This window comes from Salvelinus fontinalis, unplaced genomic scaffold (assembly GCF_029448725.1).
Source record: "Salvelinus fontinalis isolate EN_2023a unplaced genomic scaffold, ASM2944872v1 scaffold_1073, whole genome shotgun sequence".
Lineage (NCBI taxonomy): Eukaryota > Metazoa > Chordata > Actinopteri > Salmoniformes > Salmonidae > Salvelinus > Salvelinus fontinalis.
The window spans coordinates 14,470-41,454 of NW_026601282.1; the positions used below are offsets into that span (position 1 = coordinate 14,470).

Genomic DNA, 26,985 nt, shown 5'->3' on the forward strand with positions numbered 1-26,985 from the left:
ATCACTACAGACCCTGGTTCGATCCTGGGCTGTATCACAACCGGCCGTGATCGGGAGTCCCATAAGGCGGTGCACAATTGCCCCAGGTCAAAAACAACAGTCATCTGACAACGTTATTTCAACAAAATGACATTGGCGTGACTTCATGCACCTCAAAATGGCAAGAGCCTTTGAAGCACTAGGTGGGTATAGGAAGAAGAAACCTCAAGTATAAAAAGCACGGCAGGTATAAATGCAATACTTCCAAGTGCACAATAACACCTGCTGGTTCAGGCTCTCTTCCCATTTCCTTCTGAGATCTGCAGAGTTATCATCGTGGACAGGTACGCCCCAGTGGATGACAGATCTGCAGAGTTATCATCGTGGACAGGTACGCCCCAGTGGATGACAGATCTGCAGAGTTATCACCGTGGACAGGTACGCCCCAGTGGATGACAGATCTGCAGTTATCATCGTGGACAGGTACGCCCCAGTGGATGACAGGGTTGGGGTCAATTCTATTTCAATTCAGAAAGTAAATCCAAAAAAAAATGTTCCTCATTGAAAAGCATTGCAGATCATTGTAATTTCAGTGTACTTCCTGAACTGAAATGGACTGAAACCTGGTGAATAACGGTAGTCCTATTACCATCCTGACAACAGACTGCATACCCAAGAAAGAACATTATGACACCGGTGTATGTTTGGATAAAATAATTCCTGGAACATTGTCATGACAACAATATTACTGAACAGGTTGAAATGAGAGGGAAAAAAGAAGAAATATTCATGCATAAAAAAAACACTTTCATCAGGCTTTCACGACTCAAACCTCTTACCTCATTTAAAATATAGCATTTTCTTCATACATTACAAACCAATACAACGTGTAGCAAATAACTTATATTGCACAGACATATGAAAATCAAACACTAAAGTGAAGTCAACTGAATAGTGCTGGTGCGTGAACTCTAAAACATTCATCAGTAGCTATGGGAAACGTAGTTCTTTTCACACTGATCTACAATAGAAAAGTCAACTGAATAGTGCTGGTGCGTGAACTCTAAAACATTCATCAGTAGCTATTTTTATTTATTTATTTATTTAACCTTTATTTAACCAGGTAGGCAAATTGAGAACACGTTCTCATTTACAATTGCGACCTGGCCAAGATAAAGCAAAGCAGTTCGACACATACAACAACACATAGTTACACATGGAGTAAAAACAAACATATAGTCAATAATACAGTGAAAAAGATAAAAAAATAAGTCTATATACAATGTGAGTAAGTGAGGTGAGATAAGGGAGGTGAAGGCAAACAGATATATGTATAAATAAATAAAAATATAAAAAGGCCATGGAGGCGAAGTGAGTACAACACGGGAAACGTAGTTCTTTTCACACTGATCTACAATAGAAAAGTCAACTGAATAGTGCTGGTGCGGGAACTCTAAAACGTTCACGTGGTTCATCAGTAGCTATGGGAAACGTAGTTCTTTTCACACTGATCTACAATAGAAAATGACATTTGAATCATCTAGGCCTATTTTGAACAGTAAAAAGGACTTTGTTGCATAAAATAATTTTAGAAGGAAAATATACTATACAGTAAATAGATCACAAGAATATTCCTCAAAGTTCAAAATGTCTGAAACAATTGCAAAAGAAGTAAGCGCCATGGTGTTAAAGCTGGCACAGTGGAAATGGCTGAGAGAAAGAAAGGCGAGAGGACAAAGAACACAAAGAGAGAGAGTTCACTGCAAGACGCCTGGTACAGTTTATCGATGTAGTGTGAGAGCATATTTCCTCCGAGTGTTTATATTCTATTCATAGCTACGCCACCCTGTCTGTTCCAAAGCTCCATTGGCTGGCTTGCATATTCTCTTGTATATCTTGGCATTAAGGGAGGCATGTCCTGTGATTCACACGGCCAACATTGGGCAGCAGAATTTTTTATTTATTTATTTTACCAGCGTCGAAGCCCGGCAAACTATCCTACGAAGTTGAGAGATGCAGACACACAATCGCCTCTAAAAAAGGCTTGCATTTAAAAATAAAAAATCTAGTATAAGGGCTGATATTCAAAAAAAAAAAGCCTTTAAGTCAACTAGTACCATCTTCATGTTGTTAGCTGAACCTCAGTCTACATTGAGACTTCCAGGATCTCTCCATGTCTATCTTTAGCCTACCTGCCACTACAAAACAGAAGAAAACATGGTATTAAAGGATGGAATAGACACAGCTCACGCATCTCCTCAAAAAGGGGAAAAGCATCCTCGTAGACAAATAAATGACCTGTTGAGAGAAACAGGAAACATTCGAACAACAAGTGGGATGTGGCATAAATAAAGCAGATTCAGTCATTCATGTAGTCGGAGACATTAAAACGCCTTTATGTTTTGGGCTACATCCTTTAACTATTCTAGCTCAAAACAAATGACCTATATGATTCATTCATTATTTATAAAGGAATATATATAAGCCAGCAAAGAATACAAGGTTAGGCCGTCTTGCCTTTCTCAAAGGTGTGCTGATTCGTTAAGAGACTTACCTCCTGAAGTTGCAGGCAGACTGTGACATGACATAATCTGTGTTGAAAATATGAGGACTAACCTTCATCCCTCCTCCTCCTTCTCCTCCAGGCGGAGACGGTCTCATCTCTTGTTTCTCCATCTCCTTATTCTTTTTATTTCTCTCAACTGCTTGGGGGTTTTTGACACCCCTGTAGGTTGTCTAAGAGGAGATGGAGAGGTCAGAATGGCAGCTACAGACACACGGCTCTGTCCCCACTGGAACCCTATTCCCTATGTAGTGCACTACTTTAGACCAGGATCCTATAGAACCCTATTCCCTATATAGTGCACTACTTTAGACCAGAGCCCTATAGAACCCTATTCCCTATATAGTGCACTACTTTAGACCAGGGCCCTATAGAACCCTATTCCCTATATAGTGCACTACTTTAGACCAGAGCCCTATAGAACCCTATTCCCTATATAGTGCACTACTTTAGACCAGGGCCCTATAGAACCCTATTCCCTATATAGTGCACTACTTTAGACCAGGGCCCTATAGAACCCTATATATAGTGCACTACTTTAGACCAGGGCCCTATAGAACCATATTCCCTATATAGTGCACTACTTTAGACCAGGGCCCTATAGAACCCTATTCCCTATATAGTGCACTACTTTAGACCAGGGCCCTATAGAACCCTATTCCCTATATAGTGCACTACTTTAGACCAGGGCCCTATAGAACCCTATTCCCTATATAGTGCACTACTTTAGACAAGGGCCCATAGTGTTGACTACACTGTTACAAGTCTAACGTCTCTTATCATGTGTTCAGTTGAAACGAGTTAATTCATCGTCTTCAGTTCACTTCATCGATCTTTTCAGAAATGGGTCTCGCATAATTGAGAGAATTTACAGACAAGAGTTTTACTAGAATACAGGCCTAGATGTGCATGTCATGATCTGACTAGAAATATTATGTTGAACGTAATTCTATTTGTACGGTTAAACGCTAGATACAGAAGGGTTGCAAATCAAACAGCTTCCAGAGAGAGGATAGTGCTCGCCATTGAGCAGAGCAGCCAGTTATCAGACTTCCTGAAAGAGGATAGTGCTCGCCATTGGGCAGGGAAGCCAGTTGTCAGACTTCCAGAGAGAGGATAGTGCTCGCCATTGGGCAGGGAAGCCAGTTGTCAGACTTCCAGAGAGAGGATAGTGCTCGCCATTGAGCAGGGAAGCCAGTTATCAGACTTCCTGAGAGACATTCAGTACAGTTCATGCAGACAGATAGCCGTTACCACAGCCACAAAGTCAAACACCACATATTTCTACAATTGATCTTGTTAAAATATTATTTTAAACCTAACCATAACCACACTGCTAGCCTTATGCCTTAAATTAAGACAACAACAAAAAAAAATCATGAATTTTACAATATAGCCAATTTTGACTTTGTGGCTGTCCTATCTAGTGGGAACCCAGTTGCCAGCTGTTTGACACAGGCTGGATTATATGACCTCCAATGTGGCAAGAGGCCTGTTCCCAGATCTGTTAGAGGCATTAAGTTCCAGTATATAGTGTTGTTGTGTCGGGGAAAGCATATAGCCTGGTTCCAGATCTGTTTGTGCCGTCTTGCCAACTCCTGTGGTCAACGGAGTGACAATAACCATTGGACAGCACAAACAGATCTGGAACCAGGGTAAGGAACGTTTAAAATAAAGTTAAGACAGAATGACAAAGTGTGCAGCACCAGAAGTGAGAGGTGGGTCGTGTGGGTGGTGGGAGGAAATACCAGCCGAGTCAAAACATGGAGCTAAGAACACGGTCTTCATACTCACCTCGATGCTTTAGTAGGACCACATGTTTTATGGGTTGGATACAATTGGCTTTGACTGAAGAATTTCTGTATAACAGTAAAAAAAAATACCCACCAGTCTTATGAGGAGCTACTAAACATTATGATTGAAGAGACTTTAGTAGCCTTGCAACAAAGGGTACAAAACACCATAGATTGAATTTCTAGATTGGATTTCTTGGTTCAAGGCTCGTTATATTCGGCTAACCTTTTCACACTATGGAGCCGAATCAAGCCGAGCTGCAGTGTGCTGACCTGGTTACACGGCACATCTACCGTACAGATGTAGGATCTTCATTTGAGCCAGTTTGCTACAGCCTGAACATTATCACGCAGCAACAGGATAAGTGAATTATTATGTGTATTATAATTAAATTGATTTTTTTTTTTTGTAGGAGTTGATACATTTTTCGTAAGGGAAAAATCGAGTCTGAAATATCACAGTGGAAATTACAAAGTTCAGAAGACTTTTTAAATCTCAAATATACTGCAAGTTCTCCTGCAACAGGGTGATCACATTAAGATCCTACATCTGTAGCTGCTGGAACCGTACTGGGAAGGGATTGGAGCCAGCGCAGTAGGGGTTTTCGGTCAGTTAACACGATAGTGGTAAAAGGGAAAGGTAATGAGATGCCTTCTCTCTTCTCCCAGCAGACTCCACTCTGTCTCAGGAAGCTCTTCTATACGAATAACAAGACTGGGAGAGTGGCTGGCTGCTGAGATGAACTGGTAGAGTTGGGACAAATAAACCATACCGATCACTTATCACAGGCATTTTGGCAGATATCGTTCATTACGATAAGTAGCCTATAACTAGAGAAATGTGTTTTGAAATTAAATGTTTTCTAATATGACTGATTGTTCATGGAACAATAGATGGCTACAACCATACAACTAGTAGTAGTTTAAAGGATTTCATTTTTTTTGTACACATGGTGCACATTAAATGTTATAAACTTTATCGCATAAATTCAGGCAATTTATCACAATATGGATTTGTGTCCGTATCGCCCAGCTCTACTGACTGTTCAGTGGTTGTCTACAGTACGCCACTTAGAAGACCCTCATCCCAGCTAAATGACTCATGGTACAGTGGTGTACAGGATCCCTGCGGGAACTGACCCCACAACCTCACCACACCCTAATCCAACTGAGCCACACAGGACCACCATGTGTGGGCTATATAGGGCTGGTTTCCTGGACACAAATTAATCCTAGTCCTGGACTGAAAAAAAAAAAAGAATAATTTAACAGTGAATCTCCATGGAAAATGCTTTTCAATCCTGGACTAGGCTTAATCTGTGTCCGGGAAACCAGCCCTTTGCTGTACCAGTGTAAACCTACCGTATATGGTTGTCATAACAACTTGTCCAAAACAGTCATACCTCTTTCTGTCTCTTCTCAGCGGCCTCTGCCAGCTCACGTCTCCTTGTCTCCTGGGAAGGAAGCAGAACATGTTGAGTGGGAGGAAAATTTAAATTAAAAAAGTATAATGTTAAATGAAATTAATGAGGAGAAAAAATATTAAAGTAATGAGAAATGAAGAGCAGAAATCTGAATGGGAACGTATAATTCTTATTGTTTTGGTGTTTATTGGTTACGCTGTTTTATGTTACATTGTTTCATTTTGGAATCCAAATATATGTACAATTTGTTTACGATGTTGACCTGAAACAGACAATTGTGTGTGTGTGTGTATACATACACAGCTGGCAATATATATAAAGTGTAGCTCGCTAGTTACCGGCATCAACCAAGCTAATAATGAACCTAGCTACTGTAACAAGTTACTTACTCGATCTGGTGTGGTGGACAAGTCGTTTCCAGGTCCACCAAGGCACGGTAAGCACATCCCCATACTTGAGCAAGGAAATCAACTTTTTAGTTTGTGTTGAATATTTGTTGGCTACTTGACTAGATTGAGCTAGTTAACGTTAGTTCGTTATATCTAGAAGAACCCACCAGGCAAGGTTAGCAAAAGTGCCTAGTTAGTTACTCTTGTGCACGTCGACAAAGTGGCTACCCACTCTGCTTTTGCTAAATCTACGAGCTAACTAACTATAACCATGGAGGAACAGACCTGAATCACCACGGAAGGGCCAACCTCCAACCATTCTCATCAGCAAGTTTTTCCAACTGTCCAACCAAAACCACTGCCTTGTCTACTTGTATATTCCCAACAGTCATCTAGAACAGTAGCAGTGGGTTGCTCAACTTTACAGCCTTTCAGCCTAACCCAATAAATTAATGTTGTTTTTTACGCCGTATATCCAAAGGCATCTCACCACTCGGACAGGCTGCACACAACACTGAGGTATACAGACCGGCTGCATAGTGTGTTCTGAATATATTTGTGAACCGCTTTGCGAGCTGAAACACAACCCTTTTGTCGTCTGCCATGTGCGATCGAAGCTGCCGCCCTGTAACTAGGAGTCACCAGCTTGTCGTCAGCAACACAAAAAAATTAAAAGTACTTCCGTGTTGCGGAATTTAAGAAACTTTCAAAATAAAAGTCCCCCACGTAATATTATAAAAAGTGTGAAAAACTTGTATTTATTCATGATAAATGAACAACTATTGTCTAAACATTAACAATGATTCATAGTTGTTCATATTTAAGTTGCATTTGCATTACATTTGTAAATATATATATATATATATGTTCTAAGGTCAAATTAATGTTCCCAATGCAAATCAACGCAAATGGAATACCTATTTGCCTATAGAGCAACACATATTCTGGGTGCCACAGTAAAAGTATTATAGGAAATACTCAGGGGTGTCTGTAGAATGTATATATGGAGTCATTCCATGGTGTTCTGAATAATACGGAGTGTTGCCAATATGTATTACATATACAGTGATTTGCATTGTGATCAATGGAGTGGGTGGAGAAAGGCCAGCATCACTCTTGTGTTATTCCGTATGAATCGTTTTTCCTGTAAAGTGCTATATTTGTACCGTATAGTTTCCAGGCACCCCATTTTAAGCTGTTTGACCACAGTAAAAGTCCAGCAACATTTCCTATGACCTAGCATTTTGTTTAAACTGATTTGTATTCTAGGGACTCTAGTGAGTAGACTGGACGAGGGACTCTAGTGAGTAGACTGGACGAGGGACTCTAGTGAGTAGACTGGACGAGGGACTCTAGTGAGTAGACTGGACTAGGGACTCTAGTGAGTAGACTGGACTAGGGACTCTAGTGAGTAGACTGGACTAGGGACTCTAGTGAGTAGACTGGACTAGGGACTCTAGTGAGTAGACTGGACTAGGGACTCTAGTGAGTAGGCTGGACTAGGGACTCTAGTGAGTAGGCTGGACTAGGGATTCTAGGGAGTAAACTGGACTAGGGACTCTAGTGAGTAGACTGGACTAGGGACTCTAGTGAGTAGACTGGACTAGGGACTCTAGTGAGTAGACTGGACTAGGGACTCTAGTGAGTAGACTGGACTAGGGACTAGTGAGTAGACTGGACTAGGGACTAGTGAGTAGACTGGACTAGGGACTAGTGAGTAGACTGGACTAGGGACTAGTGAGTAGACTGGACTAGGGACTAGTGAGTAGACTGGACTAGGGACTAGTGAGTAGACTGGACTAGGGACTAGTGAGTAGACTGGACTAGGGACTCTAGTGAGTAGACTGGACTAGGGACTCTAGTGAGTAGGCTGGACTAGTGAGTAGGCTGGACTAGGGACTCTAGTGAGTAGACTGGACTAGGGACTCTAGTGAGTAGACTGGACTAGGGACTCTAGTGAGTAGACTGGACTAGGGACTCTAGTGAGTAGGCTGGACTAGGGATTCTAGGGAGTAGACTGGACTAGGGACTCTAGTGAGTAGACTGGACTAGGGACTCTAGTGAGTAGACTGGACTAGGGACTCTAGTGAGTAGACTGGACTAGGGACTCTAGTGGGTAGACTGGACTAGGGACTCTAGTGAGTAGACTGGACTAGGGACTCTAGTGAGTAGACTGGACTAGGGACTAGTGAGTAGACTGGACTAGGGACTAGTGAGTAGACTGGACTAGGGACTAGTGAGTAGACTGGACTAGGGACTAGTGAGTAGACTGGACTAGGGACTAGTGAGTAGACTGGACTAGGGACTAGTGAGTAGACTGGACTAGGGACTCTAGTGAGTAGACTGGACTAGGGACTCTAGTGAGTAGGCTGGACTAGTGAGTAGGCTGGACTAGGGACTCTAGGGAGTAGACTGGACTAGGGACTCTAGTGAGTAGACTGGACTAGGGACTCTAGTGAGTAGACTGGACTAGGGACTCTAGTGAGTAGACTGGACTAGGGACTAGTGAGTAGACTGGACTAGGGACTAGTGAGTAGACTGGACTAGGGACTAGTGAGTAGACTGGACTAGGGACTCTAGTGAGTAGACTGGACTAGGGACTCTAGTGAGTAGGCTGGACTAGTGAGTAGGCTGGACTAGGGACTCTAGGGAGTAGACTGGACTAGGGACTCTAGTGAGTAGACTGGACTAGGGACTCTAGTGAGTAGACTGGACTAGGGACTCTAGTGAGTAGACTGGACTAGGGACTCTAGTGAGTAGACTGGACTAGGGACTAGTGAGTAGACTGGACTAGGGACTAGTGAGTAGACTGGACTAGGGACTAGTGAGTAGACTGGACTAGGGACTAGTGAGTAGACTGGACTAGGGACTAGTGAGTAGACTGGACTAGGGACTAGTGAGTAGACTGGACGAGGGACTCTAGTGAGTAGACTGGACTAGGGACTCTAGTGAGTAGGCTGGACTAGTGAGTAGGCTGGACTAGGGACTCTAGGGAGTAGACTGGACTAGGGACTCTAGTGAGTAGACTGGACTAGGGACTCTAGTGAGTAGACTGGACTAGGGACTCTAGTGAGTAGACTGGACTAGGGACTCTAGTGAGTAGACTGGACTAAGGACTCTAGTGAGTAGACTGGACTAGGGTCTCTAGTGAGTAGACTGGACTAGGGACTCTAGTGAGTAGACTGGACTAGGGACTCTAGTGAGTAGACTGGACTAGGGACTCTAGTGAGTAGACTGGACTAGGGACTCTAGTGAGTAGACTGGACTAGGGACTAGTGAGTAGACTGGACTAGGGACTAGTGAGTAGACTGGACTAGGGACTAGTGAGTAGACTGGACTAGGGACTCTAGTGAGTAGACTGGACTAGGGACTCTAGTGAGTAGACTGGACTAGGGACTCTAGTGAGTAGACTGGACTAGGGACTCTAGTGAGTAGGCTGGACTAGGGACTCTAGTGAGTAGGCTGGACTAGGGACTCTAGTGAGTAGGCTGGACTAGGGACTCTAGTGAGTAGACTGGACTAGGGACTCTAGTGAGTAGACTGGACTAGGGACTCTAGTGAGTAGACTGGACTAGGGACTAGTGAGTAGACTGGACTAGGGACTAGTGAGTAGACTGGACTAGGGACTCTAGTGAGTAGACTGGACTAGGGACTCTAGTGAGTAGACTGGACTAGGGACTCTAGTGAGTAGACTGGACTAGGGACTCTAGTGAGTAGACTGGACTAGGGACTCTAGTGAGTAGACTGGACTAGGGACTCTAGTGAGTAGGCTGGACTAGGGACTCTAGTGAGTAGGCTGGACTAGGGACTCTAGTGAGTAGGCTGGACTAGGGACTCTAGTGAGTAGGCTGGACTAGGGACTCTAGTGAGTAGACTGGACTAGGGACTCTAGTGAGTAGACTGGACTAGGGACTCTAGTGAGTAGACTGGACTAGGGACTAGTGAGTAGACTGGACTAGGGACTAGTGAGTAGACTGGACTAGGGACTCTAGTGAGTAGACTGGACTAGGGACTCTAGTGAGTAGACTGGACTAGGGACTCTAGTGAGTAGACTGGACTAGGGACTCTAGTGAGTAGACTGGACTAGGGACTCTAGTGAGTAGGCTGGACTAGGGACTCTAGTGAGTAGGCTGGACTAGGGACTCTAGTGAGTAGGCTGGACTAGGGACTCTAGTGAGTAGGCTGGACTAGGGACTCTAGGGAGTAGGCTGGACTAGGGACTCTAGGGAGTAGACTGGACTAGGGACTCTAGTGAGTAGGCTGGACTAGGGACTCTAGGGAGTAGACTGGACTATGGACTCTAGGGAGTAGACTGGACTAGGGACTCTAGGGAGTAGACTGGACTAGGGACTCTAGTGAGTAGACTGGACTAGGGACTCTAGTGATTAGACTGGACTAGGGACTCTAGTGAGTAGACTGGACTAGGGACTCTAGTGAGTAGACTGGACTAGGGACTCTAGTGAGTAGACTGGACTAGGGACTCTAGTGAGTAGACTGGACTAGGGACTCTAGTGAGTAGACTGGACTAGGGACTCTAGTGAGTAGACTGGACTAGGGACTCTAGTGAGTAGACTGGACTAGGGACTCTAGTGTGTAGGCTGAACCCTGGTTTTATGGACACACAATCAATAATTTTTCCTGTACAGTGCAATTTGTTTGTGCAGTAGAACAAAAATACAGTGACTTTTCTTAAACATTACATTTCAAAATTGCATCCCTTGAACAATACCACCAGTAAATTAACAAGAATCTTACAATCAGAATAAAATGTTTTTTTATTATTTAAATTTGTATGTATTTGTATATATTTTTTTTACCAGTAGGCTATTATTATGTTCTTGACATTAATTTACTTAAACTCCAACCTTTCCTCAATGTGCTAAACCTTATAATATTATCTATCTTATATAATGTAGTCTGTGTCTTTCGTTTAGAATTTTCACACATGTAGTTATATTTTTTACATCATGCACTATTCAAAGCTGCAAAAAAAAAATTCGTTTACACATAGCGTCCTACCGCCGACTTTTATTTTGAAGGCAAAATGCTGGGCGTCTATGCAGGTGTTGTGAGATCTGACAATCTGTGTCGAACTGCAAAAAGAAGACTTGGAACACCAGCGTTTTCATGCAGTTGGGATGGTTGTCCAGTAAATGGAATATTATTGATTTCATTATCATAGCCGATAAAAAACGACTCCACTGTCCGTTTTTTTTATATATATAGGAAATGTAAACAAATAATGTCTAGTTTCCATAGTTTCTCTCATGGGATGTCATTCCTTTGCTGCATGATTTGGGGTTTAAGAGAGCATAGGAGGGGAATGTGACGTGTTCCTTCAAAATCAATAAAAAGGACATGTATAAATGAAAAAAATACACTCTTCTCTACTACTGTCGCCTACATGTTATTTACAAAAGTATATCCTGGACAAGATCACTTCAGATGGATAGACTTCACAGCTATGCATCTTTATGTGTGTAATCCATTGACATGCAATCAAGAGATCTGTACAGACTTGTGTATGTAAATATTCCAGTATATTAGATTATTTGAAATCTAGCCTATGATCATCTCTTTGTCATCTTGGATTAGCCCTGTTCAGTTAAATAGGCGAGCATTTTTTTCCACAGATTTGATTTCACCACTCCACCAATCAATAATCAATAGGCGTTTTATTATGTAATGCTGTCAGACTCATAACCAATCGAATTTCAAAACCCCACCCACGAATACCGCTATGATGAACATGTCAAAGGACAGTGCGTCAGTGTCTATTGGAAGACCATGGTCCGACTCCGTTTCGGGGAACCATATTTAATTTAATGTGTATCAGTTAGCCTAATGACATAGTTTCTCCGAGGTTAGGCTACCGGAATCGCACCATGAATACTCAAATTCCGTTTCATTCGGTGGATCCCGGACTCGAACTCTCCTCAACGCAGACAGGTAGGGCTACCACCAACTTCACTTTTAAAGACTTTCTTTTTGGAATAATTATAAAGGGGTTATCTTCCGTTCATTGGCACGGGGATAGCCTTGTTTGTCTGACATACATTTTCCTAATAAAGCGAAGCGACTCTCGGTAGAGTCAACACGTTTCCATTTCTCATGAATTAGATTTCAACCGCTATAATTTCGATGATCATAAATTATTCCGGAGGCACAATGGAGCGCCATGCTATGAATTTGACATTAAAAGCACTAGCCTAATAATATACAGTACCAGTCAAAAGTTTGGACACACCTACTCATTCATGTGTTTCTCTTGTTTTCTACATTGTAGAATATTAGTGAAGACATCAACACTATGAAATCCCACAAATGGAATTATGTCGTAACCAAAAAAAGTGTTAAACACATCAAAATATATTTTAGATTTGAGATTCTTCTAAATAGCCACCCTTTGCCTTGATGACAGCTTTGCACACTCAGCATTCTCTTAACCAACTTCATGAGGGAGTCACCTGGAATGCATTCCAATTAACAGGTGTGCCTTCTTAAAAGTTAATTTGTGGAATTTCTTTCCTTCTTAATGTGTTTGAGCCAATCAGTTGTGTTGTGACAAGGTAGGGGTGGTGTACAGAAGCTAGCCCTTTTTGGTAAGAGACCAAGTCCATATTATGTCAAGAAAAGTTCAAATAAGCAAAGAGAAACGACAGTCCATCATTACTTTAAGACATGAAGGTCAGTCAATCTGGAAAATTTGTACAGTCGCAAAAACCATCAAGTGCTATGATGAAACTGTCTCTCATGAGGACCGCCACAGGAAAGGAAGACCCAGAGATAACTCTGCTGCAGAGAATAATTTCATTAAAGTTAACTGCACCTCCGAAATTGCAGCCCAAATAAATGCTTCACAGAGTTCAAGAAACAGAAACATCTCAACATCAACTGTTCAGAGGAGACTGCTTGAATCAGGCCTTCATGGTCAAATTGCTGCAAAGAAACCACTACTAAAGGACACCAATAAGAAGACTAGATTGAGCCAAGAAACACGAGTAATGGACATTAGAGCGGTGGACATCTGTCCTTTGGTCTGATAAATCCAAATGTGAGATTTTTGGTTCCAAACAACATGTCTTTGTGAGACGCATAGAAGGTGTACGGATGATCTCTGCACGTGTAGCGATACGCCATCCCATATGGTTTACGCTTAGTGGGACTATCATTTGTTTTTCAACAGGACAATGACCCAACACACCTCCAGACTGTGTAAGTGTAACAGTTCCGTAACAGACGCTGGGAGATGGGATGCAAGTACAAGGTGCTGATTTAGTAAATAATAGACATGAAACAAAGCAAGAACAGCATCTGGACAAGAGAAACAAAAACAACATCAATGCAGACATGGGAATGAAACTGAGGAAGTGACGGATATTTGACCAAGAAGGAGGGTGATGGAGTGCTGCATCAGATGACCTGGCCTCCACAGTCACCCAACCTCAACCCAATTGGGATGAGTTGGACCGCAGTGTGAAGGAAAAGCAGCCAACAAGTGCTCAGCATATGTGGGAACTCCTTCGAGACTGTAGAAAAAGCATTACAGGTGAAGCTGGTTGAGAGAATGCCAAGAGTGCAAAATTGTCATCAAGGCAAAGAGTGGTTACTTTGATTTGTTTAACACTTTTCTGGTTACTACATGATTCCATATGTGTTATTTCATAGTTTTGATGTCTTCACTACTTACCTACAATGTAGAAATATAGTAAAAATAAAGAAAAACCCTGGAATGAGTAGGTGTGTCCAAATGTTTGACTGGTACTGTACATGCATGTCAATCTATTTCCAATAATAAAAAAATATATAATTTGCCCCTTATTTGACCATGCAAACAGTAATTGGGAAATTGTGTAGACTACATATTTAACCTGTATTTCTCCCCTTAAATATATTCATATGCACTACATTACACTACACAAAATGCAGGGTTGTTTGGATGACTGGTGGTGGCAGGTATTGGGTCAGTCAGTTGGGTTGCTTTCTTCACAAAGAGCATGGTTGGGTTGTTAACGCTAGGTTATTGATGCTGCGTTAATTCTCCCGCCAAATCCAGAAGGTCAAAGTGATGAGGTAAGCTTGTCAATGAGGATTGTTGCAGCTGTTTAGCAAGTCTAGCGTGCCGTGCAGCCAGCGCTGAATGGAATTACTTTTTGCTGGACAAATGGGAAAGGCGTTGTGGCTGACCAAAAACGGTGAGTAAAAAGCTAGCTAGCTAACATGACTAATGATCCATTCAGGTTAAATAGACCTAGCTATCATAATTACATATTTTCTCAGTCATTGAGTCATTAAAACTCGTTTTTCAACCACTCCACAAATTTCTTGTTAACGAACTATAGTTTTGGCAAGTCGGTTAGGACATCTACTTTGTGCAAGACACAAGTCATTTTTCCAACAACTGTTTACAGACAGATTATTTCATTTATAATTCACTGTATCGCAATTCCAGTGGGTCAGAAGTTCACATACACTAAATTGACTGTGGTTTTTTTAACAGCTTGGAAAATTCCAGAAAATTATGTCATGGCTTTAGAAGCATCTGATAGGCTAATTGACATCATTTGAGTCAATTAGAGGTGTACCTGTGGATGTATTTCAAGGCCTACCTTCAAACTCGGTGCCTCTTTGCTTGACGTCATGGGAAAATCAAAAGGCATTAGCCAAGACCTCAGAAAAAAAAATTGTAGACCTCCACAAGTCTGGTTCATCCTTGGGATCAATTTCCAAACGCCCGAAGGTACCACGTTCATCTGTACAAACAATAGTACGCAAGTATAAACACCATGGGACCACGCAGCCGTCATACCGCTCAGGAAGGAGACGCATTCTGTCTCCAAGAGAGGAACGTACTTTGGTGCGAAAAGTGCAAATCAATCCCAGAACAACAGTAAAGGAACTTGTGAAGGTGCTGGAGGAAACGGGTACAAAAGTATCTATATTCACAGTAAAACGAGTCCTATATCGACATAACCTGAAAGGCCGCTCAACAAGGAAGAAGCCACTGCTCCAAAACCGCCATAAAAAAGCCAGACTACCGCTTGCAACTGCACATGGGGACAAAGATCATACTTTTTGGAAAAATGGCCCCTGGTTTGATGTTACAAAAATAGAACTGTTTGTTCATAATGACCATCATTATGTTTGGAGGAAGAAGGGGGAGGCTTACAAGCCAAAGAACACCATCCCAACTGTGAAGCACGGGGGTGGCAGCATCATGTTGTGGGTGTGCTTTGCTGCAGGAGGGACTGGTGCACTTCTCAAAATAGATGGCATCATGAGGATGGAAATTTATGTCAATATATTGAAGCAACATCTCAAGACATCAGTCAGGAAATTAAAGCTTGGTCACAAATTTTAGTTTTATTGATTTTTTTTTTTTTCATTGATGTCAGTGTTCCCATTCCTCTGTCAAAGATACTCAACACATTTTTATTTTACCTTTATTTAACTACGCAAGTCAGTTAAGAACAAATTCTTATTTTAAATGACGGCCTAGGAACAGGGGGTTAACTGCCTTGTTCAGGGGCAGAATGACAGGTTTTCACCTTGTCAGCTCAGGGATTTGATCTTTCAACCTCTTGGTTACTAGTCCAATGCTCTAACCACTAGGCTACCTGCTGCAAATTGGTCTTCCAAATGGACAATGACTCCAAGCATACTTCCAAAGTTGTGGCAAAATGGCTTAAGGAAAACAAAGTCAAGGTATTGGAGTGGCCATCACAAAGCCCTGACCTCAATCCCATAGAAAATTCGTGGGCAGAACTGAAAAAGCGTGTGCGAGCAAGGAGGCCTACAAACCTGACTCAGTTACACCTGCTCTGAATGGGAATGGGCCAAAATTCACCCAACTTATTGTGGGAAGCTTGTGGAAGGCTACCCAAAACGTTTGACCCAAGTTAAACAATTTAAAGGCAATGCTACCAAATACTACATGTTATTTACAGATTGATTACCAGGAATTTATGAGGATTACCAGAAATGTATAAGGATTACCAGGAATTTATGAGGATTACCAGGAATTTAGGAGGATTACCAGGAATTTATGAGGATTACCAGGAATTTATGAGGATTACCAGGAATTTAGGAGGATTACCAGGAATTTATGAGGATTACCAGGAATGTATGAGGATTACCAGGAATGTATCAGGATTACCAGGAATTTAGGAGGATTACCAGGAATTTAGGAGGATTACCAGGAATTTAGGAGGATTACCAGGAATTTAGGAGGATTACCAGGAATTTGAGGATTACCAGGAATTTGAGGATTACCAGGAATGTATGAGGATTACCAGGAATTTATGAGGATTACCAGGAATTTATGAGGATTGCCAGGAATTTAAGAGGATTGCCAGGAATTTAAGAGGATTGCCAGGAATTTATGAGGATTACCAGGAATTTAGGAGGATTACCAGGAATTTAGGAGGATTACCAGGAATTTAGGAGGATTACCAGGAATTTAGGAGGATTACCAGGAATTTAGGAGGATTACCAGGAATGTATGAGGATTACCAGGAATGTATCAGGATTACCAGGAATTTAGGAGGATTACCAGGAATTTAGGAGGATTACCAGGAATTTAGGAGGTTTACCAGGAATTTGAGGATTACCAGGAATGTATGAGGATTACCAGGAATTTATGAGGATTGCCAGGAATTTAAGAGGATTGCCAGGAATTTAAGAGGATTACCAGGAATTTAGGAGGATTACCAGGAATGTATGAGGTTTACCAGGAATTTTGGAGGATTACCAGGAATTTATGAGGATTACCAGGAATTTATGAGGATTACCAGGAATGTATGAGGATTACCAGGAATGTATCAGGATTACCAGGAATTTAGGAGGATTACCAGGAATTTAGGAGGATTACCAGGAATTTAGGAGGTTTACCAGGAATTTAGGAGGATTACCAGGAATTTATGAGGTTTACCAGGAATTTAGGAGGATTACCAGGAATTTAGGAGGATTACCAGGAATTTAGGAGGATTAACATGCATTTTGTGGAGGGTTGTTGGATTGACCTCCGGACTAATCTAATGATGTTTGTTTGTGCATGTGTGCGTCTCAGGTGAAGCATATCTTTGAGGACCCTCCCTGCAAGTGTCCCAATAAGTTCTGTGTGGAGAGACAGGCTCAGGGCCGCTATCGCGTCGGAGAGAAGATGCTCTTCATCCGGGTGTGTGTGCCACCTCCTCGTCTTCTTTTTAACGCACTTTCTCTGACACAAAAAAAACACCTTGTTTTTGTAACATGATTTTTCTAGTTGCACACGGCTCAGCCACGTAGTTAACAGCAGCTGGACTTTAAATTGGGCTTGGACTGTGCCTGCCAAAATATCTTTGACCGAATGTTTTGGGTTCGGTGGGGTCAAATCTGAAGTGTTGAAATCTGGTGTAAATAATTTTGCACATGGCTGGCTTGTACTGTAAGTGATTTACACTGGGGTTGTGGTGTTTCATATTGCTGTGAATATTATATTGATACGGCAGATATGAATACGGATTGTATGCCCGGCTACAGAAATACTTACTTAGGTCCATTGCTCCTCAGTGTCCTCAGGGACCCATAGACCATTGATGACTACAGATGGCTGTTTAATGACAGCCAATTCTGTCCTCATAGCAAACCCACTCTTTCCTTCTTGTTCTGAGATTTGATGAGTCTGAATTTTATGAGTCTGGATTTTGGCTGACCCACTTTTACCAGGAATTTGTTGTTTATTGACCTTTCACTTTTGGCAGGATTTAAAAAAAAAATCCAGGTTGGAGTTATATGAGGTTTTCAGTTTAACAACAATAATGTTTCTCATCTCAATGTGAACTGAGTCACACACACACACACACACACACACACACACACACACACACACACACACACACAGTCACACAGTCACACACACAGTCACACACACAGTCACACAGTCACACACACAGTCTCACACACACACACACACTGTCAGGTTTTGGCCAGGACTGTTCAGGTTTTGGTCACTAGATGTCCCCATTGCACCTTTTTTGTACCTTTTGTTTTTCCTTGCTCTAATTATTGTTTGCACCTGTGTCGTTCCCTTGTTAGTATTTAAACCCTGTGTGTTCCTCAGTTCCTTGCTCAGTGTTTGTATGTTAGCACCCAGCCCCAGCCTTGTTCTGAACATATGAGTCTCCTATTGGATTTTCCAGAGGTTCTCTGGTTTAGTTCTTGTGTATTTTTTTAGATCTTTTGAGGTTTGTTTTTCCCTGCTGTTTTTACCACTTTGTGTAGTTTTCTTTGTATTTTGGAGCATTTTGTGCTTCTTGGCTTTATGTTTGGACATTGTGGAGTTAGATTCTTTGCCTGAAGATTTTGTTCTTTAATTAAACCACCATCTCTAGTACTGCTGTGTCTGCCTCATCTTCTGGGTTCTGACGATTATTAGTGACTGTTTCTCGCACCGGGTCCTGACACACACACACACACAGTGCACATTGCAGTGTGTTGATATTTGGACTGCCTGACTGTGTGGATGACAGATGTCCATTGTCTCTACTGGTAGCAGCTCCTCTGCTGCTGTGAGCCTTCATTTACTGGTGATGCTATTCCAACTATGTCTGTGTCCTGGCCCATAGACATAGAAAGTTAACTCCTCTTTGTATTATCCATGCTTAAAAAGAAAAATGGTTTATATCCATCTAGACTCCTCTTTCTACCTCTATGGGCCAGCCAGGGTTGATGGGGTTCGGGGGAAAAGAGAGCCCTCAGGATCAACAGGCTTGATAAATAATACATAGGATTGGAATAGCCCTTTTCTAAAACACAAAGATACTTTACGATAATGCATATGCAGTTATTGTTGCCAATGAGCTATCGCCCTAATTTGTATTTATTCTTAATTGTTTCCTCGTTTACATAAAATAAATGTTCTTATGTCAAAATATCTTACTGTATACTGTAACATTCTATTTATTTATTTTATTTAACTAAGGCAAGTCAGTTAAAGAACAAATTCTTATTTACAATAACAGCCTAGGAACTGTCTTGTTCAGGGGCAGAATGACAGATATTTACCTTGTCAGCTCGGGGATTCGATCCAGCAACCTTTCGGTTGCTGGCCCAACCCTCTAACCACTAAGCTACCTGCCACCCCTAACTCAAACAGACCTTGCAAAAAAAAATGCCTTGCAAGAATGAAGTCTATTGACAAGTACAGATTGGTGAAGTAGCATTTGGTGCTCTTGGGATCTTGGATTTACAACCAGGATTCACATGTCTTAAAATGCTGTTGAAGGAGGATCTGGACTGTAGGTCAACAAGGGCTGACAATGCGCTCTAGAAGGACCCCCGCTGGTAGCACACAGTATCACTGTCACGTAGAGTAGGCCAGAAGGCTAAACTGGAAAACCTAACCTCTATAAAAATAAAAAGATGGCGGAACCGCAAAAGTTCTTCTGTGCAAAGGTGTTTATTTACAAGGTGATTCCGGAACAAAAACAACAGTACTGCCATCAAACGTCTACCTTATGGGACAGCTTAAAACAATGCTGCCCCATCCACAGCTCAATCCAAAATGCCCTCCCTATGAACTGAAAGAGAGGCTCCTTTTGTAGGGCTAGCCCCTCCCCTCAGAACAATTAACACTAATTAATTAAGCAATTAACTATACAAACCTACATTTTCCATTAACTAAACCTACTAAAGGATATACATTGCATTACATTGCAGGAGTAGTGTTTACAGTAGTACCACGTTACAGAAGGTAGCAGGCAGGAGTAGTGTTTACAGTAGTACCACGTTACAGAAGGTAGCAGGCAGGAGTAGTGTTTACAGTAGTACCACGTTACAGAAGGTAGCAGGCAGGAGTAGTGTTTACAGTAGTACCGCATTACAGAAGGTAGCAGGCAGGAGTAGTGTTTAAAGTAGTACCACGTTACAGAAGGTAGCAGGCAGGAGTAGTGTTTACAGTAGCACCACATTACAGAAGGTAGCAGGCAGGAGTAGTGTTTACAGTAGTACCACGTTACAGAAGGTAGCAGGCAGGAGTAGTGTTTACAGTAGTACCACATTACAGAAGGTAGCAGGCAGGAGTAGTGTTTACAGTAGTACCACGTTACAGAAGGTAGCAGCCAGGAGTAGTGTTTACAGTAGTACCACGTTACAGAAGGTAGCAGGCAGGAGTAGTGTTTACAGTAGTACCACGTTACAGAAGGTAGCAGGCAGGAGTAGTGTTTACAGTAGTACCACGTTACAGAAGGTAGCAGGCAGGAGTAGTGTTTACAGTAGTACCACGTTACAGAAGGTAGCAGGCAGGAGTAGTGTTTACAGTAGTACCACGTTACAGAAGGTAGCAGGTGGCAGACAGGAGAGTTGTTGTAATTTAAAAGGTGTGAAGGAAATTAACAGAATATTGCTATATACAATGCAACCCACATCATTACAATTTCTTGGTTAAACCACAGCACATGAATTTTTAGTTTTGGAGTCATTTATTAGTGAAAAAGGAATCAAACAAAGCCATTGTATTAGCTGTGAATTACTAGAGATGTCCATCTACTACACTAGGCAAATTAAAATCTGCATCTCAAAGACATTTCCATTGTGATTTTCATTCTTCCCCCTCTAATCAAGGTCTGATTTAGTCCTGGGACATCGGGTCAGTGCGATGAATTATCAGGTGGAACAGAACACCAGCAGTACTCTGGACCTCCAGGCTGGGATTTGAATAGCCCCTTTGTACTACACCATGAAATAATATCGTTGTCAGCTAAAGATTTTCACCAGAGTTTTTTTTTTAACGTTTGTGAACACTGACTGGACAATATAGTAATCTTCTTCTTCTTGTTCTCCTAGATGCTACACAACAAGCATGTGATGGTGTGTGTGGGAGGAGGCTGGGAGACCTTTGAGAGCTACCTGTTGAAACACGACCCATGTCGGATGCTCCAGATCTCCAGAGTGGAGGGGAAGACCTTTCCCATGTCCCCCAAGTCACCCAACACCAAGGACCTCACCCCAGACAGCTACTTGGTGGTGGCCGCACACTACCGCAGCAAGAAGTAAAGATGGCCGCCTACTACCACAACAAGAAGTAAAGATGGCCGCCTACTACCGCAGCAAGAAGTAAAGATGGCCGCCTACTACCACAACAAGAAGTTAAGATGGCCACCTACTACCGCAGCAAGAAGTCAACTGGCGCTTCAACCAAGGGGATCAGTTTGAGCAAGGCGAGGATGGTGATGGCCTACTTCCGCAACAAGAAGTAAAGATGGCCGCCTACTACCACAACAAGAAGTAAAGATGGCCGCCTACTACCGCAACAAGAAGTAAAGATGGCCGCCTACTACCGCAACAAGAAGTAAAGAAGGCCGCCTACTACCACAACAAGAAGTAAAGATGGCCGCCTACTACCACAACAAGAAGTAAAGATGGCCGCCTACTACCACAACAAGAAGTAAAGACATTCATGAGGACCTGAGGAAATGACCTCTTGCCTTTCCCAACTAGCAAAACTGATTGAAATGACAGTGACACAGGGCAAAGCCAGCTGACACTGTCATTCCAACCAGATTCCAACCAGTTGCTTGTACAGTATGTCTTCTAGTTGATGTAAGCCACAGCCGGCCCACCTGAGCTACAGAACAGACAGTGGCCAGCAGGTATATATCTCCTGTCCTAGCGGTCACGGCAAACTAGCGTCACGGTGACGGTTTGATTTGGATTTCTAGCCTTTGAGAATAATCTATGCAATCATTTTGACAGTCATTTTTAGTCGGGGATTGAGGCTGGTATATTTGGTTCTAAAAGCATGTTTTCTAATGTTACCTTGTGTGTATTTTGTTTGACTTTTGTCATTCATTCATTTAATAGTGTGAAAGTATAGTATGACTTCTGTAATAACTGATATATTCTGAATAGTGATTGGATACTGGTAAAGCTGAATCTGGACATGTTCCACCAATCATGTTCCTCCTACGGTTCCACCAATCATGTTCTTCCTACGGTTCTACTAATCATGTTCCTCCTACGGTTCCACCAATCATGGGGTTTCTCCTTTCCTTGTTTTCTAAATATGTGTTTATTATGGTGCTGATTATGGATTTCTCTGTAATGTCTATTATGAGTGATTCTCTTTTTTTCACGAGCTAGTTCTGCTCTCCTGTTTTGAAGTTAAAAGCTTTTGATCATTTGTTAAGGAACGCTATTAACATCATTATTGTGAGAAGATTATTTCCGAGGATTAAAGAGACAATCAAATGTAGAATATTTCTTTTTGATTCTTGTGAATGGCAATAGGACTGATCCAGATAACATGTATTGTATGGTCTGTCTACGATAACGTAGATTTGTGTCCATTCAACCTCATCCCCTGGCAAATTGCTAGAGAGCTGGCTGGTGGACAAGACTCGTGTTGATTGCTACTTTACTGACACCTACTGGTATGTTACAGTACTGAAAATGGCCATCCACAACTACAACATGATGGCTGGCACTGGCTTGTAACAAGAAGCCTTGCGAAACCACACTAACAGACATGTTATAACATGACATTCAACCAACCGTCAGAGCAACCTCCAATCAAATCTAATCCTCTTTTATTCGCATTTACAAAGTAACCTGTTTTACAACAGCATAGAAATTGGAGTCGTTATCCTTCATCAATGTTATTCAGTCACAGAACAAATCGTATATTTTACACACTCTAGCCTATAGTGCTGTGCACTACTTTTGACCAGGACCCCATAGGGTTGTGTTCAAAAGGACACATGATGACAGGGAATAGGCTGTCATTTGGTAGAGCCTGGAGCACCGACAGATCACTGCTGGGTTACATTACAGATTAGAACTATGAACCAACCAGGAACTACTAGAATTCAATGACATCACTTTATTCACACAAACTACTAGAATACATAAACAATCACCAAGACAACACATCCGTTGTATAATACAATTTATTGAATTTATTTTAAGAGGACGGAACATTAGATTAGAATCATTCAAACAGAATAGGGCCCGGTTTCCCAAAAGCATGTTACGGATAAATGACTCGTTAGAACCTTCGTAGGAACATCGTACAATTTCCCGAGCGGTTTCACAAAAACATTTTTATTAACGTTGCACTGGAAAACGCTCGTAAATCTAATACACTACCTCAGACCACTCGGAGAACAGCTAAATGCGTCCGTACATGTTTAAAAAAATATTTTAAATAAACAGATCTCCGGTAAAACATGAACCTAGAATCACATGTGTTTTTCCGTCTGTGACCGCCGATAACATCTGAACAAAGTTGACTACAAATACAAAGTTGCCAATGCCTTTGCAATTTATACAAACAAGCGACGAATACAAATATGCTTCTGATGCAAAACGATGACTGTTTTAAAATATAAACAGTAGGCTCTAGGACCATTTTAATCATATTGAAATACATTTAATGTTCAATCAACTGAATTATATTTTGTTACTTGAAGGCTACTGTCTGAAACTAAACCAATTCACCTTGGTGGTGTGCAGACTGGTTTTATATTATTCTTAACGAATTCACACAAAGCAGAAAAAAATGCAACAATTTGTCTGTGAAACTATATATACACTGCTCAAAAAAATAAAGGGAACACTTAAACAACACAATGTAACTCCAAGTCAATCACACTTCTGTGAAATCAAACTGTCCACTTAGGAAGCAACACTGATTGACAATAAATTTTACATGCTGTTGTGCAAATGGGATAGACAAAAGGTGGAAATTATAGGCAATTAGTAAGACACCCCCAAAAAAGGAATGGTTCTGCAGGTGGTGACCACAGACCACTTCTCAGTTCCTATGCTTCCTGGCTGATGTTTTGGTCACTTTTGAATGCTGGCGGTGCTTTCACACTAGTGGTAGCATGAGACGGAGTCTACAACCCACACAAGTGGCTCAGGTAGTGCAGTTCATCCAGGACGGCACATCAATGCGAGCTGTGGCAAAAAGGTTTGTTGTGTCTGTCAGCGTAGTGTCCAGAGCATGGAGGCGCTACCAGGAGACAGGCCAGTACATCAGGAGACGTGGAGGCGGCCGTAGGAGGGCAACAACCCAGCAGCAGGACCGCTACCTCTGCCTTTGTGCAAGGAGGTGCACTGCCAGAGCCCTGCAAAATGACCTCCAGCATGCCACAAATGTGCATGTGTCAACATATGGTCTCACAAGGGGTCTGAGGATCTCATCTCGGTACCTAATGGCAGTCAGGCTACCTCTGGCGAGCACATGGAGGGCTGTGCAGCCCCACAAAGAAATGCCACCCCACACCATGACTGACCCACCGCCAAACCGGTCATGCTGGAGGATGTTGCAGGCAGCAGAACGTTCTCCACGGCGTCTCCAGACTCTGTCACGTCTGTCACGTGCTCATGTGCTCAGTGTGAACCTGCTTTCATCTGTGAAGAGCACAGGGCGCCAGTGGCGAATTTGCCAATCTTGGTGTTCTCTGGCAAATGCCAAACGTCCTGCACGGTGTTGGGCTGTAAGCACAACCACCACCTGTGGACGTCGGGCCCTCACACCACCCTCATGGAGTCTGTTTCTGAACGTTTGAGCAAACACATGCACATTTGTGGCCTGCTGGAGATGGTACTCTCCTCAGACAGTCTGCTACACCTGCAACGTGGTACTCTCCTCTGACAGTCTGCTACACCTGCAAAGTGGTACTCTCCTCAGACAGTCTGCTACACCTGCAAAGTGGTACTCTCCTCAGACAGTCTGCTACACCTGCAAAGTGGTACTCTCCTCAGACAGTCTGTTATACCTGCAAAGTGGTACTCTCCTCAGACAGTCTGCTACACCTGCAAAGTGGTACTCTCCTCAGACAGTCTGTTATACCTGCAAAGTGGTACTCTCCTCAGACAGTCTGCTACACCTGCAAAGTGGTACTCTCCTCAGACAGTCTGTTATACCTGCAAAGTGGTACTCTCCTCAGACAGTCTGTTATACCTGCAAAGTGGTACTCTCCTCAGACAGTCTGTTACACCTGCAAAGTGGTACTCTCCTCAGACAGTCTGTTACACCTGCAAAGTGGTACTCTCTGAGACAATCTGCTGCACCTGCAAAATGGTACTCTCCTCTGAGACAGTCTGCTACACCTGCAAAGTGGTACTCTCCTCTGAGACAGTCTGCTACACCTGCAAAGTGGTACTCTCCTCTGAGACAGTCTGCTACACCTGCAAAGTGGTACTCTCCTCTCAGGCAGTCTGCTACACCTGCAAAGTGGTAATCCTCTGAGACAGTCTGCTACACCTGCAAAGTGGTACTCTCCTCTCAGGCAGTCTGCTACACCTGCAAAGTGGTACTCTCCTCAGACAGTCTGCTACACCTGCAAAGTGGTAATCCTCTGAGACAGTCTGCTACACCTGCAAAGTGGTACTCTCCTCTGAGACAGCCTGCTACACCTGCAAAGTGGTACTCTCCTCAGACAGTCTGCTACACCTGCAAAGTGGTAATCCTCTGAGACAGTCTGTTACACCTGCAAAGTGGTACTCTCCTCTGACAGTCTGCTACACCTGCAAAGTGGTACTCTCCTTTGAGACAGTCTGCTACACCTGCAAAGTGGTAATCCTCTGAGACAGTCTGTTACACCTGCAAAGTGGTACTCTCCTCAGACAGTCTGCTACACCTGCAAAGTGGTACTCTCCTTTGAGACAGTCTGCTACACCTGGCGGTTCCTGAATAACAGTCTTTATGAACCCATCATAACAGAACCAGTAGAAAGGGAGAATACAGCCTGGTCCAACAATGGGCTGGTTGTTCTCTGAACGTCCTTCTGTAAAAAAAATTGTGAAGAAATAGTTCTTCAAGAAAGATTTTTTTACATTCACAAGCACTTGTGGTAATCTTAGTACAGTAAAACAATGGTTGTCTTCATTGAGTAGCCAAGCTATCGGTCAATCCACAGACATCTTGGATATCTCAGTTACAATCACATGCTTCTGAAACTTCACAAGAGATAAAACTAAGGTGATGAAAATCAAGAGGATTTAGGCTGCTTCTCCATTCAATTAGAATTCTAAAAGTTATTAGTAAGACAAGAGAGATTCAATATCTCCCAGATAAAAGCACAGATTTGCAGGACACAGCCTGTCTGAAAGCATAATATCTCTTATCCACCTTTATGTTTGGATGTTCAGGGAATACAAGATAAATGATACTTAAAGGTTGATTTAAATTGGTAGATAAGTGATTTGGCATTGTTGGGCTCCCGAGCGGCACAGCGGTCTAAGGCACTGCATCTCAGTGCTAGAGGCGTCACTACAGACACCCTGGATTGATTCCAGTCTGTATCACAACCGGCCGTGATTGGGAGTCCCGTAGTGCGGTGCACAATTGGCTCAGTGTCGTCCGGGTTTGGCCCGGTCGGTAGGCTGTCGTTGTAAATAAGAATTTGTTCTTAACTGACTTGCCTAGTTAAATAAATGAGTTGAGAGGAGGAAACAAAAGAAGATGAGGAAGAGGAGAAAGTTGGAGGAAGAGGAGGAGGTGTGGTGAGCTTTAGTGTTAATACTGGAGAAAGGCCTGTCCCAGTCTCCGCTGTCTATGTACCACCAATGTCAATATAAATATCAAAACAGATACCAAACATTAAGAAACTATAAGGAAGAGAAGAGTAACTGCAGTGAAATAAGCCAGGGACCTGTGGAAAGAAGCCCCCTGATCTCCCCGTGTCCGCCAGCAGGGGAGGACACAACACCTCAGCTCGTGCTGTATGGGGTGGACCGAAGGCCGATTCCACCAAGCTCTGGCTCACCCTCAGGTGTCTGAAGGACAAACTGTGGTCCTCTGACAACTTGTTGGTAGGGAAACGGGTGGAGACCCCCCACCAGGTAGTGGC

General features: G+C 42.6%; 2 protein-coding genes across 7 annotated transcripts; one reads left to right on the forward strand and one right to left on the reverse strand.

Annotated features, from left to right (window-relative positions):
- Nucleotides 1–809: 809 nt before the first annotated feature.
- LOC129848572 (small VCP/p97-interacting protein-like) lies at nucleotides 810–6,824 on the reverse strand. Of its 5 annotated transcripts, none has more exons than XM_055915736.1 (5): nucleotides 6,639–6,824; nucleotides 6,149–6,212; nucleotides 5,739–5,789; nucleotides 2,534–2,715; nucleotides 810–2,177 (listed from the first exon to the last, which is right to left on the reverse strand). In XM_055915736.1, the coding sequence occupies exons 2-5, from the start codon at nucleotides 6,209–6,211 to the stop codon at nucleotides 2,168–2,170; spliced, it is 306 nt and encodes a 101-aa protein (XP_055771711.1). In that variant the 5' UTR covers nucleotide 6,212; nucleotides 6,639–6,824; the 3' UTR covers nucleotides 810–2,167. The 5 variants fall into 5 exon arrangements, with proteins under 5 accessions (XP_055771711.1, XP_055771710.1, XP_055771713.1 ...); XM_055915735.1 differs by having other exon boundaries at nucleotides 6,434–6,824; XM_055915738.1 differs by lacking the exon at nucleotides 6,639–6,824 and having other exon boundaries at nucleotides 2,596–2,715; nucleotides 6,149–6,427.
- A 4,727-nt stretch (nucleotides 6,825–11,551) lies between these two features.
- On the forward strand, nucleotides 11,552–22,375 carry LOC129848574 (growth arrest-specific protein 2-like). 2 transcript variants are annotated; one of them, XR_008758520.1, is made up of 3 exons: nucleotides 11,552–12,097; nucleotides 17,217–17,324; nucleotides 20,972–22,375. XR_008758520.1 is itself a non-coding variant. In XM_055915745.1 (2 exons), the coding sequence occupies exons 1-2, from the start codon at nucleotides 17,202–17,204 to the stop codon at nucleotides 21,179–21,181; spliced, it is 333 nt and encodes a 110-aa protein (XP_055771720.1). In that variant the 5' UTR covers nucleotides 17,115–17,201; the 3' UTR covers nucleotides 21,182–22,375. The 2 variants fall into 2 exon arrangements, 1 of the variants encoding a protein (XP_055771720.1); XM_055915745.1 differs by lacking the exon at nucleotides 11,552–12,097 and having other exon boundaries at nucleotides 17,115–17,324.
- The last annotated feature ends 4,610 nt before the right edge of the window (nucleotides 22,376–26,985 follow it).